General features: G+C 43.9%; 1 protein-coding gene across 3 annotated transcripts in view; it reads left to right on the plus strand.

Moving 5' to 3' along the window:
* CSMD2 (CUB and Sushi multiple domains 2) overlaps positions 1–15,385 on the plus strand; it is a 480,348-nt gene that overhangs the window by 306,267 nt on the left and 158,696 nt on the right. For 2 of the 3 annotated variants that reach the window (XM_053398926.1, XM_053398927.1), the window contains exon 13: positions 7,776–7,958. The exons of the other annotated variant lie outside the window; for it this stretch is intronic. In XM_053398926.1, coding sequence (XP_053254901.1) covers positions 7,776–7,958 — 183 coding nt within the window. The remainder of the gene's footprint in view (positions 1–7,775; positions 7,959–15,385) is intronic. 3 annotated transcript variants of the gene reach the window in all.

Below are 15,385 nucleotides of genomic sequence, written 5' to 3' on the forward strand. Positions count from 1 at the left end.
TTTGGTCTGAAACATAGGAGCATAAGAAGACCTGGCTGGATTAGGCCAGTGGCCCATCTAGTTCAGCTTCCTGTTCTCACAGTGGTGATTCAGATGCTGGTGGGAAACCAGCAAGCAGGATAACAGCACTCTTTTCTCCTGTAGTTTTCAGAAACTAGTATTTGGAAGTATACTGTCTCCTTCACAGACTGTCAGTAGTGCTTCAAAGTACTGAGCTAAAGCTGCTCCCTATTTTCCTATCCTTAAGGGGGTCTGTGGATTGTTCTGTCTGTCTCAATGGATGGTTGGCTGGCAAATATCATTGAAGAATAGGAATACAGATATCACTGTATAGCATGAAAAGAGACTCCTGCCTAGCCCTCTTCTCATGCAGCTGGAAATACTGTGGCTGTTTAGCAACCTGTGGGTCTGGAGCTAGGGATGAGTCACTGCATGAGGCGCTGCAGTGTACAGAAAGTGAACACACTGGCCGCACTGCTATGTGTCCAGCAGGACAGTAGTGCATTCAGCACCATGGACAGGGCAGGGGAGACTATAGTGGGCCTCTATGATCCACACCCAAGCCCTGCTCTCTGCATGTTAAGTCAGCAGATTAATGCCCAAATACTTGCAGATGTATTGCGCTGCAGATATTCGACTAGCCTTCTTGCTGTATCAGATGATTTCATCATCTAGTTTTCAAAAGAAGTAGGTCAGAACAAATTGTTTTCTCTGAGTGCTACATATTCCACACACACACACACACCCTTGTTGGCTCTCTGCCAAAACAGCTTTATGAGTTCGCCGACCTTTGTAATGGATGTTTGCCGAATATTCAAGGGATGTTTATTTTTTAATGTACTTCTCTCCCCACACTCGCCCCTTTCTGTCGCTCCGCCTCCAGACTGACTGCTATTGACCCCTCTTAACGACTTTAAAGCTTAATGGAGTGAAGACTAAAAAGGGGGCAACATTTCACGTTGCCAGTTGACATTTTGCTTAAGCCATCTGGAGTTTGCTTTTGCTAAACTTTTCTTCAATGCCTTCCCCTTCATTGTGCTTAATTTGCATACCAGTTACTGGAAACCACAGGAGGGGAGATTGCCCTTGTGCTTGTGGCCTGTTTGTGGGTTTCCCACAGGCATCTGGTGGGTCACTGTGAGAACAGGATGCTGGACTAGAGGGGCCATTGACCTCATCCATCAGGCTTTTTTTTATGTACTTACATTAATATTGCCTACAAGTCATACACCCCTGATCTGCCAACCCCACAGTGCAATCTAATGCTTGCTTACTTTCCTTTCTGTTACTTGAGGCTGTCAGTAGTTGTTTCAGCTCAAATCCACCTACTGTTGATGCTGTGAGTCTGCACTTACCCACCCCTTCTGCTGGGTGGAAGAGCATTTTTGAAAGGTTGCAGACACTCCTGAAATGGTTTGGAAACCTGTCAAGGGTTCCTAAATGAGAAGATAAGTCATGGCAGGCAAACCTTTTTCCTAAAACAAAGCATGTGCCCTCCATTGCCTCTTGCAAGTATGCAGTTGTTGTGGGGTGCTGATGTGTTTCAGTTCATGGGAGTCAGCAATCCCAACAAGACTGGCGGGTGTCCTACAATAAGGTTACCAGATGTCCCTATTTCCCGGGGACATTTCCCGGATTTACAGCTTTCTCAGCATTCACATGTACATAGCAAACAATAAGTGTCCCTGGGTTCACTGAAAAAAATCTGGTAACCTTATCCTACAAGGGGCTCCATTATACTCTGCAGTGTGCATAGCTTTCATCAGTTGACTCTAGGTCGTCCTATCCATACACCCAGAACTGTCATTGGAGTCCTACCCTTAGCTTTCCTCACCAACAGGGGCAAGTGGGGATAGGGCATTCAAATGTTTGCCCCCTCCCACATTTATGGAGCTCTGACCCTAGGGAGGGCCTTTCCAATGGCAGACTGAGTGCTGTTTATTTCCCCAGACTTTTCCTTCTTAACCATTATGCTCCCCCCCCCCCCCCGCAATAACTCTATGAAGGGTTTTATTTTGTTCCTTGTATATTTTGTTCTTCAGTGTTTTTAATGAGCCACCCTGAGAATATTTATGGTGAAGGGTGACAAATGTTTATTTATTTAGGAAATATATAAAAATTGAACAGTCAAATACAGTCAAATAATGGTCAAGCCTCTTTAAAAGCATTGCCTTTATTAAAACCAGAGCACTTAACAATAGCATTTATACACATTGTTTACAAATACAAATTAATTAAACTAGTGTTGTATACAACATTTAAAAATTGCATTGGATTATTACAAGAGTTTTGAAAATGTGTTTCTATTTTTATGCACTGGAATGGAAATTGGATAACATCAATCCTTACTTCTTTTTTTTTACAAAAGAGCATTACATCATCAACTATAATCACGTTAAATAGAATTTGATCAACTTGAATGGAATTCCTGTATTATGGAATGCCCTTTCCTCTGCTGGACATGAAGCAGCAACCAGTTGCTTCAGATGTCTTTTAAATCCCTCCCTTTTTTATAAGCACAGGCTTTGCCTGACCAATGAGATTGGGCCCTGTTTTTATTGGTTTGAATTCCCTGAATTTCTGCTTTCATTTGTTTTTCTATGTTTTTATACTACTGTTTTACTGGTTTTATGTTGTATTTTTCATATTGGACTGCGTCCACTGTAGAATGAAGTAACTTGTACTGTCAGCGCAAGGATTTACACTTGCGCAACAGACCATTCCCCTCTCTTGCCCTCCTATGTGCCGATCTGTTCTGTGGGATCTCCCAACCCTCTGGAAGAGATTTGAGGGGTGTGTTGTGTGTGCACGAGGGGAAGATGGGGGTAGTTCTGTTGCACAAGCATAAATCCCTGAACTGACAGAACAAGTGTGTTGGATACCACTCAACGTTTGCTGTTTTTATGTGTTGCACGGCTTAGAGTTTTTTTATTATTATTTTAAAAACATTAAGTTGCTTATAAATGCTTTTAAACAAATAAGCAGGAGAAGAGTGTAATCCTGCAAAAAGTCTTTTGGCCAGAAGCATGTGTGCTGTTCTGCCAGAGAAGAGGGAAACTCTTCTCTGATCATAAGGTTGGTGGTTTGAATCCGCACAACGGGGTGAGCTCCCATTGCTCTGTCCCAGCTCCTGCCAGCCTAGCAGTTTGAAAGCATATCAGCGCAAGTAGATAAATAGGTACTGATGTGGTGGGGAGGTAAATGGCATTTCCATGTGTTCTGGCTTCTGTTACGGTTGTGCCAGAAGCTATTTAGTTATACTGGCCACATGACCTGGAAAGCTGTCTGAGGACAAACACCACAACCCTTTGACTGGACTTAACCATCCAGCGGTCCTTTACCTTTACTTTTTTACTTGTTCTGTCAGAGAAGAGGGAAACTCTGGTAAGACAGCACTCAGGGAAGTCTCATCAGCAGTGTTCCATTAGTAACCGAGACTAAAACAAGGTGTTCCAAGAGAGGCTGAGGATCCAGGTACACCCTCAAAAATAACCTGAAACTAGGGGCATTCCAGAGCTCACAATTGGGAACTCCAGAGTGTAGCCAATACCAGCAGTGCTTGAAGTCAGGGCTGATCAGCACTGACGTCAAACCCTGCTTTAATTTTTAGCTGTCCCACACCTGTAGTCACATTTGATGTGAGGTGTGGAGCAGCTGTATTGGGGAAAACAGCCTCACAGGCCCATTTAGTCCCAGAGTCCCCCCCCCCTTGCTGGCTTAGGAGATCATGGTGTTGTTTGGTGATTGCCAGTTGGGTAACCCTGACCACTTATCAAAGTTTCCCACAGGAGTTGGGGGGAGTTCTTCAGCATTAAGTAGCTCAGAGCTCCTGATGAATAAACAGTTAATCTTTTTTTTTAATGTCCTGTGTTTGGTTTTTAGCTATGGTGGGGCAGGGGCAGGTCAGAATCCAGCCTGTTTGAGAGCCTGTGTCCTTGACATATTATCAGCAGTGACAAAATTGAAAACAACAAATTGTTCTATTTTCACCACCTATGAAGCATGTCTCCGCCTTAGTTATTTGGCAGAGAGTCCAACCTGCATCAGTGCCTTTCCAGTGACAGTTCAGCAGTGGGAAAATCTCATTGCTGTTCAGCCTGCATCAAAACAGGAGCTGGATTAATGCAAATCATGGATTATGTAATTTTCTCTGTAAGGAAGGTGTCACAAAAGATGTTTCAAATTTACTATCAAAAACTGAAGGAGAAGGAGGAGGAGAAAACCAAGAGAAACATTTAGTTTAGTTTAGTTTTTAAAAGAAAGGGCAATGAAAGCAAGGTGGTTGATCACAGATGAAGGGGATAAAAAAAGGCCAGAGAAAGTGGAAAATGGGAATAATGTGACACAGATTAATAGCAGGAAAGTACTGGAGAAGGTATGAAAGGGAGAAACTGCTGGTGTTAATAGCAAGAGGGAGAAATGAAATTCTTTAGAAATGAAATGGTGTGTAAGCAGATAACTGGGGCTGGGGGATGACTGCACACAGGCAATATTCCTGGATTCAGAATGCTATTTATCTCCCCAAGGCTTGTATATCTCTGCAGAAACACAAAAGAGTGTTTTGCCTTGGTTTTAGAAATGAGAGAATCTTTTACGCTAGGTTTGGGGTTTGTTTGTTTTTTTACAATCAATCGGTATATAAACTTTATGAAATAAATAAAATAAATGAGATGATCCTGCGATGGTCATGCAACACAAAACACACATACACACACATACACTTTTTCTCTCTTCCATCATGATTCTGCAAAAGAACTGACACCCTGCATCTCTTCACACTTTGATTTGACATTTAATTTAGTAAAAATGAGCCAGCCAGCTCCTCAGATCTGTTTGAGATTTTTCAGGGGGCAGGGTGTGTGTGTACAAGAAGTCATGGGGGGGATCTTTAAGTCAATTCAGGTGCTCAGAGGCCCAGCAGATGACATGTTCAGCCCACCAGCCACCTCCCCACCCCTCAATCCATCATATTCAGCAACACAACACATTAATCAAAAGAGTTCCCTTCCCCATCTGCCTCTTGCTTTCCCCCTTCCTCCTGTAGTTATTCTGATCAGTGTGACCACATTCGGAATACTGTGTGCAGTTCTGGTTACCTCAGTGCAGAAACGATACTGTAGAGTTGAGTAAGGTTCAGAAAAGGGCATGCATAATGAATAAGGAGCAACACTCCTATGAGAAAATATTACAGCATTTGGGACTTTTTAGTGGTGACATGATAGAAAATTATGCATGGCGCAAAGAAAGTGGAAGGAGGAATGTTTCTCTCCTTCTCTCATAACACTAACTCATGGACATCCAGGGAAACTGAATGTTGGGAGTTTCATGCAGAGTTAAACTATGGAACTCGCTCCCACAAGAGGCAGAGTTGGCAACCTTGAATGTCTTTAAAAGAGGATTTGACGAAGTCATGGAGGATAAGGCTATCAATGGCTGCTAGCCATGATGGCTGTGCACTACCTCCACTGCCAGAGGTAATAATGCTTCCAAATCCATTTTCTGGAAACCACAGGAGGAGAGTGTTTTGTTGTTGTTAGATCCTGCTTGTGGGTTTCCCAGAGGTGGCTGGTTGGCCACTGTGAGAGCAGGAGGCTGGACTAGATGGACCATTGGCCTCATCCAGCAGGGTCTTATGTTCTTGCAATTGCAGGAACCCTTTGAGAAATCACAGCTCTGATGGTTCTACAAGCCTGTCCTAGTAAGGGTGTTCACATGTTACGTTCTGTGTATATACAATAGGTGTACACAGCTGAACTGTCGAAATCAAGAAGTGCACACTCATACAACCCTTTTACTTGGATATGCTTGTGTACAAGCTGTTAACGAGGCATGAGGGCTGGGGGGACCTCTCTGTTTGATTTGAAAAGTTCAAGTTTGACAGACACTTTCAGTTCAATGCTCAGTACCAGCTTGGACAGCGCCAGTGGCATCACTATTGCTTAGCCTCATCGGTGTGTGAAACTCTGCAGGATCCGAAGCTCTTCCATGTTAGGTGAGCAGAGCAGGGAGAGTGGAAGAGACACAGAATTTACCCTGAGCAATCAAGACTGGATGAGGGAGGGTTAGGTGGGATTAATCAGAGGAGCATTGGAAGTGTTTTACAAAAAGTGTTTCTGAAGACGAGGGATGTAAAAAGGCAGCCGTTTCCATTCCTTCCTATATTTCATAATGGCTGGGGCTGTTTCCACTCTGCTGCCATTCTCTTTCCACAGGAAGAGACTTTATCTGGCTTACTGTTCACTATGGCAAATTTTAATGTAATTAATAACTTAAAGGCACCTGCATGGGAGTCAGTTCCTGGGGCTCAGGTTCCTTCACACACACCCAATAAAATATTTGAGGGGGCCAGCCCCACCCCAGTTGATAAGCATTGTCATTCAAATGGTGTGTGCTGTGTCATGTGATCAATTATTTGGGACAGGGCTTACCTCCCCTCCCCCAAAATATTTTATTCAAGTTGGCACCCCTGGGCACTTGGTAAAGGGAATTGCCTTGATTAGCCAGTTCACACAATCATAATTTTTAAGGTGGAAAAGTCACCACAAGAGAAACCCACCAGCACCACAGTTCCCTGTAATGACATGATAAAAGTTACTCAATGGAAAAACTGGGACAGAGGAAGCATAGGTGGATTGCACTTCCTCACCATTACTTCTGTGCTGCTTATTTTCATGCTCAAAATGGCTCTGAGCTTTGGAAAATTCTCTTAGCAAAGTGACTTTTCACATTGTTCATACAGCCATGTTCACAAAATGAAATAAATATTCAGTTCCACAGCAGGGAGTAAAAAAACGCTGCCTAGGAAATGTTTCCTTCCTCTCTAATTAAACATCCAAATACATTTGAGGTGATGACAATAGTGGCTTAAAGTGGGCCAGTTAGGAAGGCAGATAGAATGAGATGAACTCTGAAAATAGATCCAAATGTATTTTTAGCAATTAATCTGGCAAAATACCACTTAAACTGTTTGGCCCAGTTTTATAGGTGTTCTGGTCCTAGCCATTCTCTCTCTCTCTCTCTCTCTCTCTCTCTCTCTCTCTCTCTCTCTCTCTCTCTGTCTCTCTCTCTGTGTGTGTGTGTGTGTGTTGGGCTGAGGATTAGCAAGCAGCTCATTCAGATGTTGGCATTTCTCTCTTTGCTTCTATCCCACCCCCACCCCTATTCTGTATCTAAAAGAAAAACTTACAGGAGAGACTGGGAAACAACCTGTACATGATTGCAGGTAACTTCCCCTTCATCCTACACTTTGAGCTGCATTGTTTCAGAGAAGATTTGAGCCACTCCCCCCCCCCAAAAAAAACAACCCTTTAGATCTAAAAACTTGCTTTTTATACCAAGGGGTGGCAAGCCAGCATCCCAGAGGCTGCCAAGACCACGTCACTCTTGGCTTTTCTCAGCTCCCAAAGTTGCCTTCCACATCAGATTGGAAACATGAGGTTCTGCAATACTTCTAAATTGCCAGACTCATTTCCCAGGAAGGGGAGCAATGAGGCCAGAAGGGGGCAACAAGGACATGTAACTGCACATTCTTCTATAGAAGTGTATCGCTGCCACTGGAAAATTAGAAGTGTCCCCCAAATTATTATTTAAACAAGGAAAACAAGCCAGAGTTCCCTAGTTTAATCACAAGTGGTGGTGTTCTCTGTTGTGTTTTAAAAAGAACGTTCCTAGCTTTGCAAGAATAAAATCCAGGGATTGTAAAAAGAAGTTGCACCCAGGTCTCCTTTTGCCCTCCCCACTTCTCTTCCTGTCTCTTTCTTTTTGTGTTTTTTCAGAAATCGACCAGGGGAGTTGTGGAGATCCAGGAGTGCCAGCCTACGGCAAGAGACAAGGGTCAACCTTTCGCCACGGGGACTCGTTGACGTTTGAATGCCAGCCTGCATTTGAACTGAAAGGACAGAAAACAATCACTTGTCAAAAGAGTAGCCAGTGGTCCTCTCAGAAACCAATCTGTGTTTGTAAGTCAGAGAGAAGGAATGCAGCCTTGAGCCATTTGTGAGGGATGGCAAAGGAGCTGTCGACATTGCACATTTTGGAAATGGGTTATTATGTGGGATACTGGGAAATTGAGGTTTTGGTTCTTTGTTTAATGCAATAACTCTGGAAACATTTTTGAGCAGGTTGAGGGAGGGAGTGAACCTGCAGGCTGCATCTTGAACAAGTAGGTCAACTGGGGGGGCAGGGGGCAGGGAATGCTTCAAAGTCTCAGCAGTTTAGATTCTCAGCAGCCCATGCATAGATTGTCTGTGGGGGTGTCAAAACCTCAAAGTTCAGCAATGACACAGACATGGAGGCTGAGTGGGTCTGGGGAGGAGGTGGACCCAAGCCCACCAGACTGAGCCACCTTGATAATAAGAAACAATGCTACTATGTGGAGGGGCCATTTCATACAACATGATCCTTGCCATGTCGTAAGACCATCAACCCCATTTGCTCCTGAGACAATCAGGTGTCCTGGTCTGAGTCTGAATCACACCTGAGAGCCTGGTTGAATGTTGCATTCATGTCAACAGAGGCCGCTTGTTGAAAACAGATAAGATTGAACAACAGTCGACTTGCCCTTAATATGAGTTGGAATCTCTCAGACACTGAAACTCCTGAGGAAAGTGATTGAGAGTCATTGGGAATGCTGATTCCTTCCTTATTCCAACCCACCCCATGCCTGCTTACTTCCTCTTTCTCCCCCACTGCCCCCAGTCTGTCCTTGCCCAAGACTTGGCATGGGGACCATATTGGAGGCCAGGCTGGTGTCATCTCCTTGGATGGATCATACCCACTGCATGTATGAGCTTGCAGGCTTCCCATAGGCATTTGGCTGTCCACTGTGAGAACAGCATGCTGAACTAGACTGGCTGCCTTTGGCTTGATCCATGCAGCTGGGCTCTTCTTGCATTCTTATGTCCACCTAGCTTCCTTCCTCCATTCTTCCTCCCAGAGTGATAGAAGACGCAGCTGGCATCCTGATGTGGTGGCAGCTACTTACACCCTGGATTTGGGACATTGCTCTCCCCATCTTTGGCCATTCACATTTTGTGCTGGGTGTCTGTGATAGGAATTGTGATCCCAAGCAGAAGTAGGCTCCACGACACCAAGATCCTTGCTGTATTTCATAGCAAGAATTTCATAGAATTGTAGAGCTGGAAGGAACCACATGGGTCATTAGCCCAACTGCATGGTCACAAGGCCAGGCAGCCCCATTCCATCCAAAGAGCTGCCTGGCCCCTAAGGTAAGCATTTGACCATGGAGTAGGGGAAATGCAATAGACTGGCATTGAGACTGTGTGAGAGTAGAATTAGGTCAGGCAGAGCACTTGTAGTGGGCTTTACTTTCCATCTTGATTTTCCTTTTAGGGGCTGAGTCCTTTTAGGGGCTGAGTCACCTAACGTAAGGCCTGCCTTGGTTTCTTGTGAAATGCTTAGCTGAAATTTCTGAGCTTCCCCTCAAAAAATAGCCATAGGCAAAGTACTTTTATTTATGCAGCTTAATTTGGGGACATACACAGCATATCACTGATGCTCACAATTATTGATTGTCAAACATTATAGAGAACAGAGCATTATATTGGGGAGGGGAGGCTGAATCTATTAATATGTTGCATATAAAACTGCTCTGGAAACTTTCTGTTAGCATTTGGGGCTGTCTTCCTTCTGGGACACGTGGGCATGTTTTCATACCAGAAAAACTGGTGGGCACCACACAAATGTGCACACCCCACAACCAAACAAGTCTTACCACCTATTCAATTGGCTTGAATTGTATGCAACTTTCAACCCTAATTTCAGTAGAAAGTGGAGACCCTTTGAGCTCCTGTAAAGGTTTCTGTACTTGGGGTGGATGACAGGTTGGTGACCCCTGGTTTAATTTATTGATCTAACTAGTGCAGTTGAAATCTGTGTGTGCTTTTAGGTCCAGAGTTTGTGGGGTTTATTTTGGTATGTTTTGTTTTGGTTTCTGGATTATCCTGGATTATTTTCTGATGGTTCAGTAGTTGGATATGAAGCAGTGCAGGGGGAGGCTTTGAGATGGTAGGAAGGAGTCTATGCAAATGTTTGATCAGGAATTGCAGCAAAATTGGTCAACATATTAATGAAGAAATCAGCTGTGTCTTCCTCTGCTCTTGACACCCTTTTGCATGAGATGCCACCATAGATGCCAAAGAGGCTTGTTCCTAGTTCTAAATGCCATTGCTAGAATGGGGCACTGCCCAACCAAACTCGGTGTGTTCCCAGTTAACCCCCACCTGCCTGTCTTCTTTCTTACGGTCAATCCAGGGGGTGGAGCTGACTGTCAGCTTCCTCCTCCTTAGTCTCAGTATTGCCTTTGTGAGATTCAATGGGCAGGACAACTAAAGTTAGAATTAGTTGTCTGTACCTGCCATTGGTTCTGGCTCTGCCACTCATTTGCTCTGGCTCCACCCACCATTGGCCTGACTGCCTTGTCCCCCACCAGTCCCAATGGTTAGCAGCCACCACTGCACATGATACCTGATTGTACATGAGGCTGACCTGTAGCTCTGTAGTTGTGATTCAATATTATTTGAGAATAAGAAGTAGAAGTAGATTAGTGGTGGTGGGAATTTGGAGGAGGAACAAAGAGAGTGAAATGTTTAAAAGTATAAATAAATGCATATGTGTGTGTTATAACATGGGAACATGGTACATTTATGTTACATCATTTTGTCATATGTAGCTTCTCCATAGTTTATCATCTGAATAGCTCTGGAACAGTTTGTGGACTGCTTTGGGCTATGTTTGTTCCACAAACCTTCTAAAGCTCATGAGCAGGATTGGATCTGGGCCAAGGAGTGTCACAAATGATCTGGTTCTTTACAGGCTGAAGATTTGGGGAAAGCTTCCATGACATTCCATGAACCCTTAATGTCTTGGGAAATGTGCTGAGTAGAACTATGGGTTTCTTTCAAGCCCACAGATTGGATCAGAAGGTCAGCCAGATAACCAGGAAGCCTGTGGTACCTTCAGTGACAGCTTTGAGCACCCTGCTGTGTCTTGCTTAGCCCCCACCCCAGTTACTCTACTGTCCAGGTATCTGTAGTCACTTCCCAGGACTGGCAAGACAGTGGCATCTTGATCAGGTGGGGAGTGGTAGTTCGGTCCATCTGGACTTCCAACCCAAACTTACCCACAAAGCTAGATCTGATGCTGTATAATAAAATGAGTGGCAGCCTTACAATTTGTGGGCTGCATGGGTGTGTGGTGATCATATGCAGCTGACTTTGGGGAAACAAAAGGGTAAAACACATTACGATTGTGAGGAAGAGGTCCAGGGTCTCAGCTGGCAAGGGGGGGGGCATGTGCTAGGGCTGGTGGCATTGCCTGTGGGCCCTGCAGTTCCCTGCCACTGGGAATGGCAGGGGAGAGGGGAGGGTCTTCCTAGTATTAAACACTGTGGTATTATCTGCCTCTCATTTTATCTGCATATTGCAAGGGAATGTGGGTGGGAAGCTGTGTGTGTGTGTGTGTGTGTGTGTGTGTGTGTGTGTGTTTTCAGCCACTAACCCCCAAATTGTAATGAACTTGTCTCAGCTGAGAGGGAAGGTGGGGTGACAGCTAGAAGGTTTGGAGCCTCAGTAGAATTGTGAGCCCCACTATCAGTGTCTTGCCCAGGTGTTCACAAGTCTACTTTTCCTTGTTGCCACGTTCTCTTTAGCAATCAGCAAATATTAATGAATCAAAAGAAAGGTAGTGATCACTTCATCCTTCTATGGCTGGAACTGCATTTGACTGATTTGTCCATGATGAATGCTCTACGTTTGGCTGCATGATAGGTCACAACTATCTCATGCCTGCACACTCAACAAGAAATAAGCTTGGTTGTCTTAATTGGCTAAGGTCCTTGTTTGGGTCTTTAAGTCATTGTTGTTCCGCTAGAATTTGTAGTTTGTTGGAATTTGTGCATCTACTTAACTTTGCAACCAAAGTGGGAACTACCATTTCCAAGCCCAAATGTGGCTCTTGTGATATAGCATTATAATTTTTATTTTTATTTTATTTCACTTCATTGGTATTCCGTGAATAGCTGTGATGTGAAAGGTACATATGATGTTGCTTTCTACTTTGAGCTGACATAGCATTCTGGCTTTCATGGGAGGATATTGTCTCTGGGTTAACTGCACGTTACATGAAGCTTATGGCTCTCACTGCTCTGTGTCCCTTTGCTCCCTGCCTTCTTTGTAACCTCTTTGTGAATAACTATAATGTGTGATGTAACACCAATTGCTGAGCACAGATGCTGAGCAACAACCCATAAAGACAAGCAGCAAAGTGTCATGATTCCACACCATGTGTTGATGTTTACCTAGACATTATAAGACATACTGCTTCTGAACATGGAGTTTCTAGAGGGATTCACATGTCAGGATCACTGATTTGGTCAACAAACACTTATATGATGTTTGTGTTTAGTTACTTTGGTGATGCAATTTGGGGACTGGTGTGGAGTTTTTTCACTATGGACCCCATCTATCGACCTCTGAGGGGAGGTTCCTAAATTTGTTCAGTTTCCATCTACTGTATTTTAATTTTGGTTGGCTGCCCTCACTGTAATTGTTCTTTCTTTTAACCTCATGATTATTTTGAAGCCTCTATGACTAGTTAGTTAGAAACTGAATACATAAATATGGAAATGTGTGGTGAATGTGAATGGTTAGGAACCTGGGATGAACAGCATTCAATAAATGGAAGAAGCTATATTACCTATCTCTGAAATGGAACTAAAATGTCAGCAAAATCAGAGTTTGACATACAGCTCTAATCCTGGTCATTTGCAGCTTAGGGAAAAATCATTAACTTGTTGATGCTTGGACCTGCTGTTCAGATTAGAGTTGCCCCCAGACTGTCACTGTTTGGTAGGAAGGATTAAATAGTATACTTGGAAATTTAGGTTTGTGCAATTAAAGTGGATTAAACTGTTCAGGCACAGCAAATTTACCTTATAAAAAATGTTCTTGGGGGGAGTGGCTAGCTTTTGAGGCTAATGGTGGAACAACCTCTCCAGTTACAATGGGACATCTAAGGCAACATTGCATTTATTTCCACTTTCCCATTTCAAAAACTACATTCCCAGCAAGGTGATGTTAGAGACTTTGTGTCCCCAACTGTATGCTAGATAAACTTGACTTACAGGAAGAAGTTGTGGGAGAGTAGTCAGAGCTGTCGGATGAGGCCTCTTGACTCCGACATGAAGAGCAGAGGTTGCCACTCACAAAAGAGCACAAAACAATCCTCACAATGGAGGAGGCCCAAGAAGCAGATGAATATGTCATTAAAATTAGCAAAGACTTTTCCTCGGACTGGGCAACCACCTTGTTATCGCTCAAGTAAAAAAAAAAAAAATGGAAACATTGAAGAATCTGATTTTGAACATGTCCAAAATGGCAATGAGACTCTTAGTCAGTCAGTTGGAGAGACAAGTCCTGCAAATGGCAACTGATGACCTGGCATTAAAATTTATTTGCACCCTTGTAATCGTCAGACAGTCTGGGATCAGTGTAACATAAATGCATACCTTTCCAAGGTTAAATTAAAGGCGCTGTCTGACAAGCAGATAGAACTTCTGAGCTGCCCTGTAACTTGGGAGGAGGTGTTGGAAGTGATCCAAAAGCTCAAATCTGGGAAATCCCCAGAGACTGATGACTTCATGGTGGAATACTACAAAGCTTAAGAAGAAGAACTGTTGTCATGCTTGATTAAACTGTTTTATTTTATTTTGGATGGGAGCAAAAATCCACTGATGTGGCACAACTCCAGACTGTTGTTATTGTTCAAACCCAGAGCTCTGGGCTCCTATCACCCTCATAAATGTGGATGTGAAATTACTTACTGCCCTATCATTACTTAGTGTCCTACCAAACTGTCTTCATGCCCCGCAGGGGCATTTAGTAAGGTAATAAACCTTATCAGTGAAGTCAACTCTACCCGCTCCTCTGCAGCGTTGGCCTCATAGGGCACCAAATTCTGAATGTGACAGAATTCAGTGGAACTTCCTAAGTGTACTACTTTCCAAAACGTGGTTGTGGTTGAAGTTCCTCCATGTGATGCAATTACTCCACTCCAAATCCCATACAATGATCTCCATTAATGGGACAATGCTTCAGCAATCAGCCTTCTGGGGAGCTGAACAAGGTAGCCCTCTCTCACCCTTGCCATTTGCTCTGGAGGGGGTGATGCTTTGTGGAGCAAAACATAAGGTAAATATGTTGGTGACTAACATGTTATTAATGTTGCAAAAGCCCAGACAAGCCCTGAAACCACTAAAATCACAGCTCAGTATGTTTTATCATGTAGCAGGACTGGAATCCAATACGCTAAATGCGTTGTCCTCCCAATTAACATGTCCCAGCCCAAACACAAGTGGCCATTCACTGCATCTACCTTTACTCCAACCCAATTTTGTTGTGGTGGTGTTGTTGTTCTAAAAAAATACTTAGGTCTGATTCTTATGTCAGACCCCTATCAATTGTCAGAGCAAAATTTTGGCCATCTGTGCAAAGAAATCTTGGCAGAATTAAAAAGGTGGAGCCGTCTTAATTTGCCTCAGCTGCATCACAGCAGTCAAAATGTCTATTTTGCCAGATTTCTGGATGTATTCCAAGTGATTCCCATCCCTGCTCCAAATTGCAAGTTTTAAACATTGCCAAAAACTGTTAAACAGTTTGTGTCCCAGGAAAAGAGATGGAGGGTAAGCCCCACTACACTTTATGGACCCAGCACGGAGGGGGGCGGGCTGGGTGTTCCCCGTTGAAGTCCTACTATAATGCATTCCAAGTCAAACACTTAATTCCACTCATCAGAGTCTCTCTGGAGACCCCTTGGGTACAGCTTGAGCTCTCTCCCTCCACACCATCCATTAGAGCACTTCCCTTTCTGTGGTTCTCCAGGGGAGCAGTGAGGGAAATGAATAACTCTTAAGAACAACTTTCTGCCTTGGAGGGAGAGGAGCTCCGTGTTGGTCCTGGGTGTATCCTCCCCCTTACCCCACTGCTTGAACATCCCACATTTAGGTCTGGGACCTTGAGATACAAATTGATGGACATAAGTTGAAAGGGGTGTGGTCCTGCCCCCCCAGGTGGTTAAGATAACCTTTGTGCACCTGCAGTTGGTGCCCCTCAAGGTCCTTCTCCGATGGCACTGGACCACAGTGTGGCTCTCCAGATTAAACAAAACCCTATCCCCTTTGTGCTAAAAGGACTGCAGGGGACATGCTTCATTTTTTTCATGTGCTGTGGACCTGCAACAAAGCGCAAAAAAGGGGGGCATGGATTTTTGCCATTGCCTCTTCCGTTATGGCCGAAGTATTGAAACTTGATCTATCCCTAGCCCTGCTATCACTGCAAAATGACAAAAATCCAGAGATCAAGCACAGAGA

The sequence above is a fragment of the Podarcis raffonei genome, chromosome 8 (genome assembly GCF_027172205.1).
Source record: "Podarcis raffonei isolate rPodRaf1 chromosome 8, rPodRaf1.pri, whole genome shotgun sequence".
In the NCBI taxonomy this organism is placed as follows: domain Eukaryota; kingdom Metazoa; phylum Chordata; class Lepidosauria; order Squamata; family Lacertidae; genus Podarcis; species Podarcis raffonei.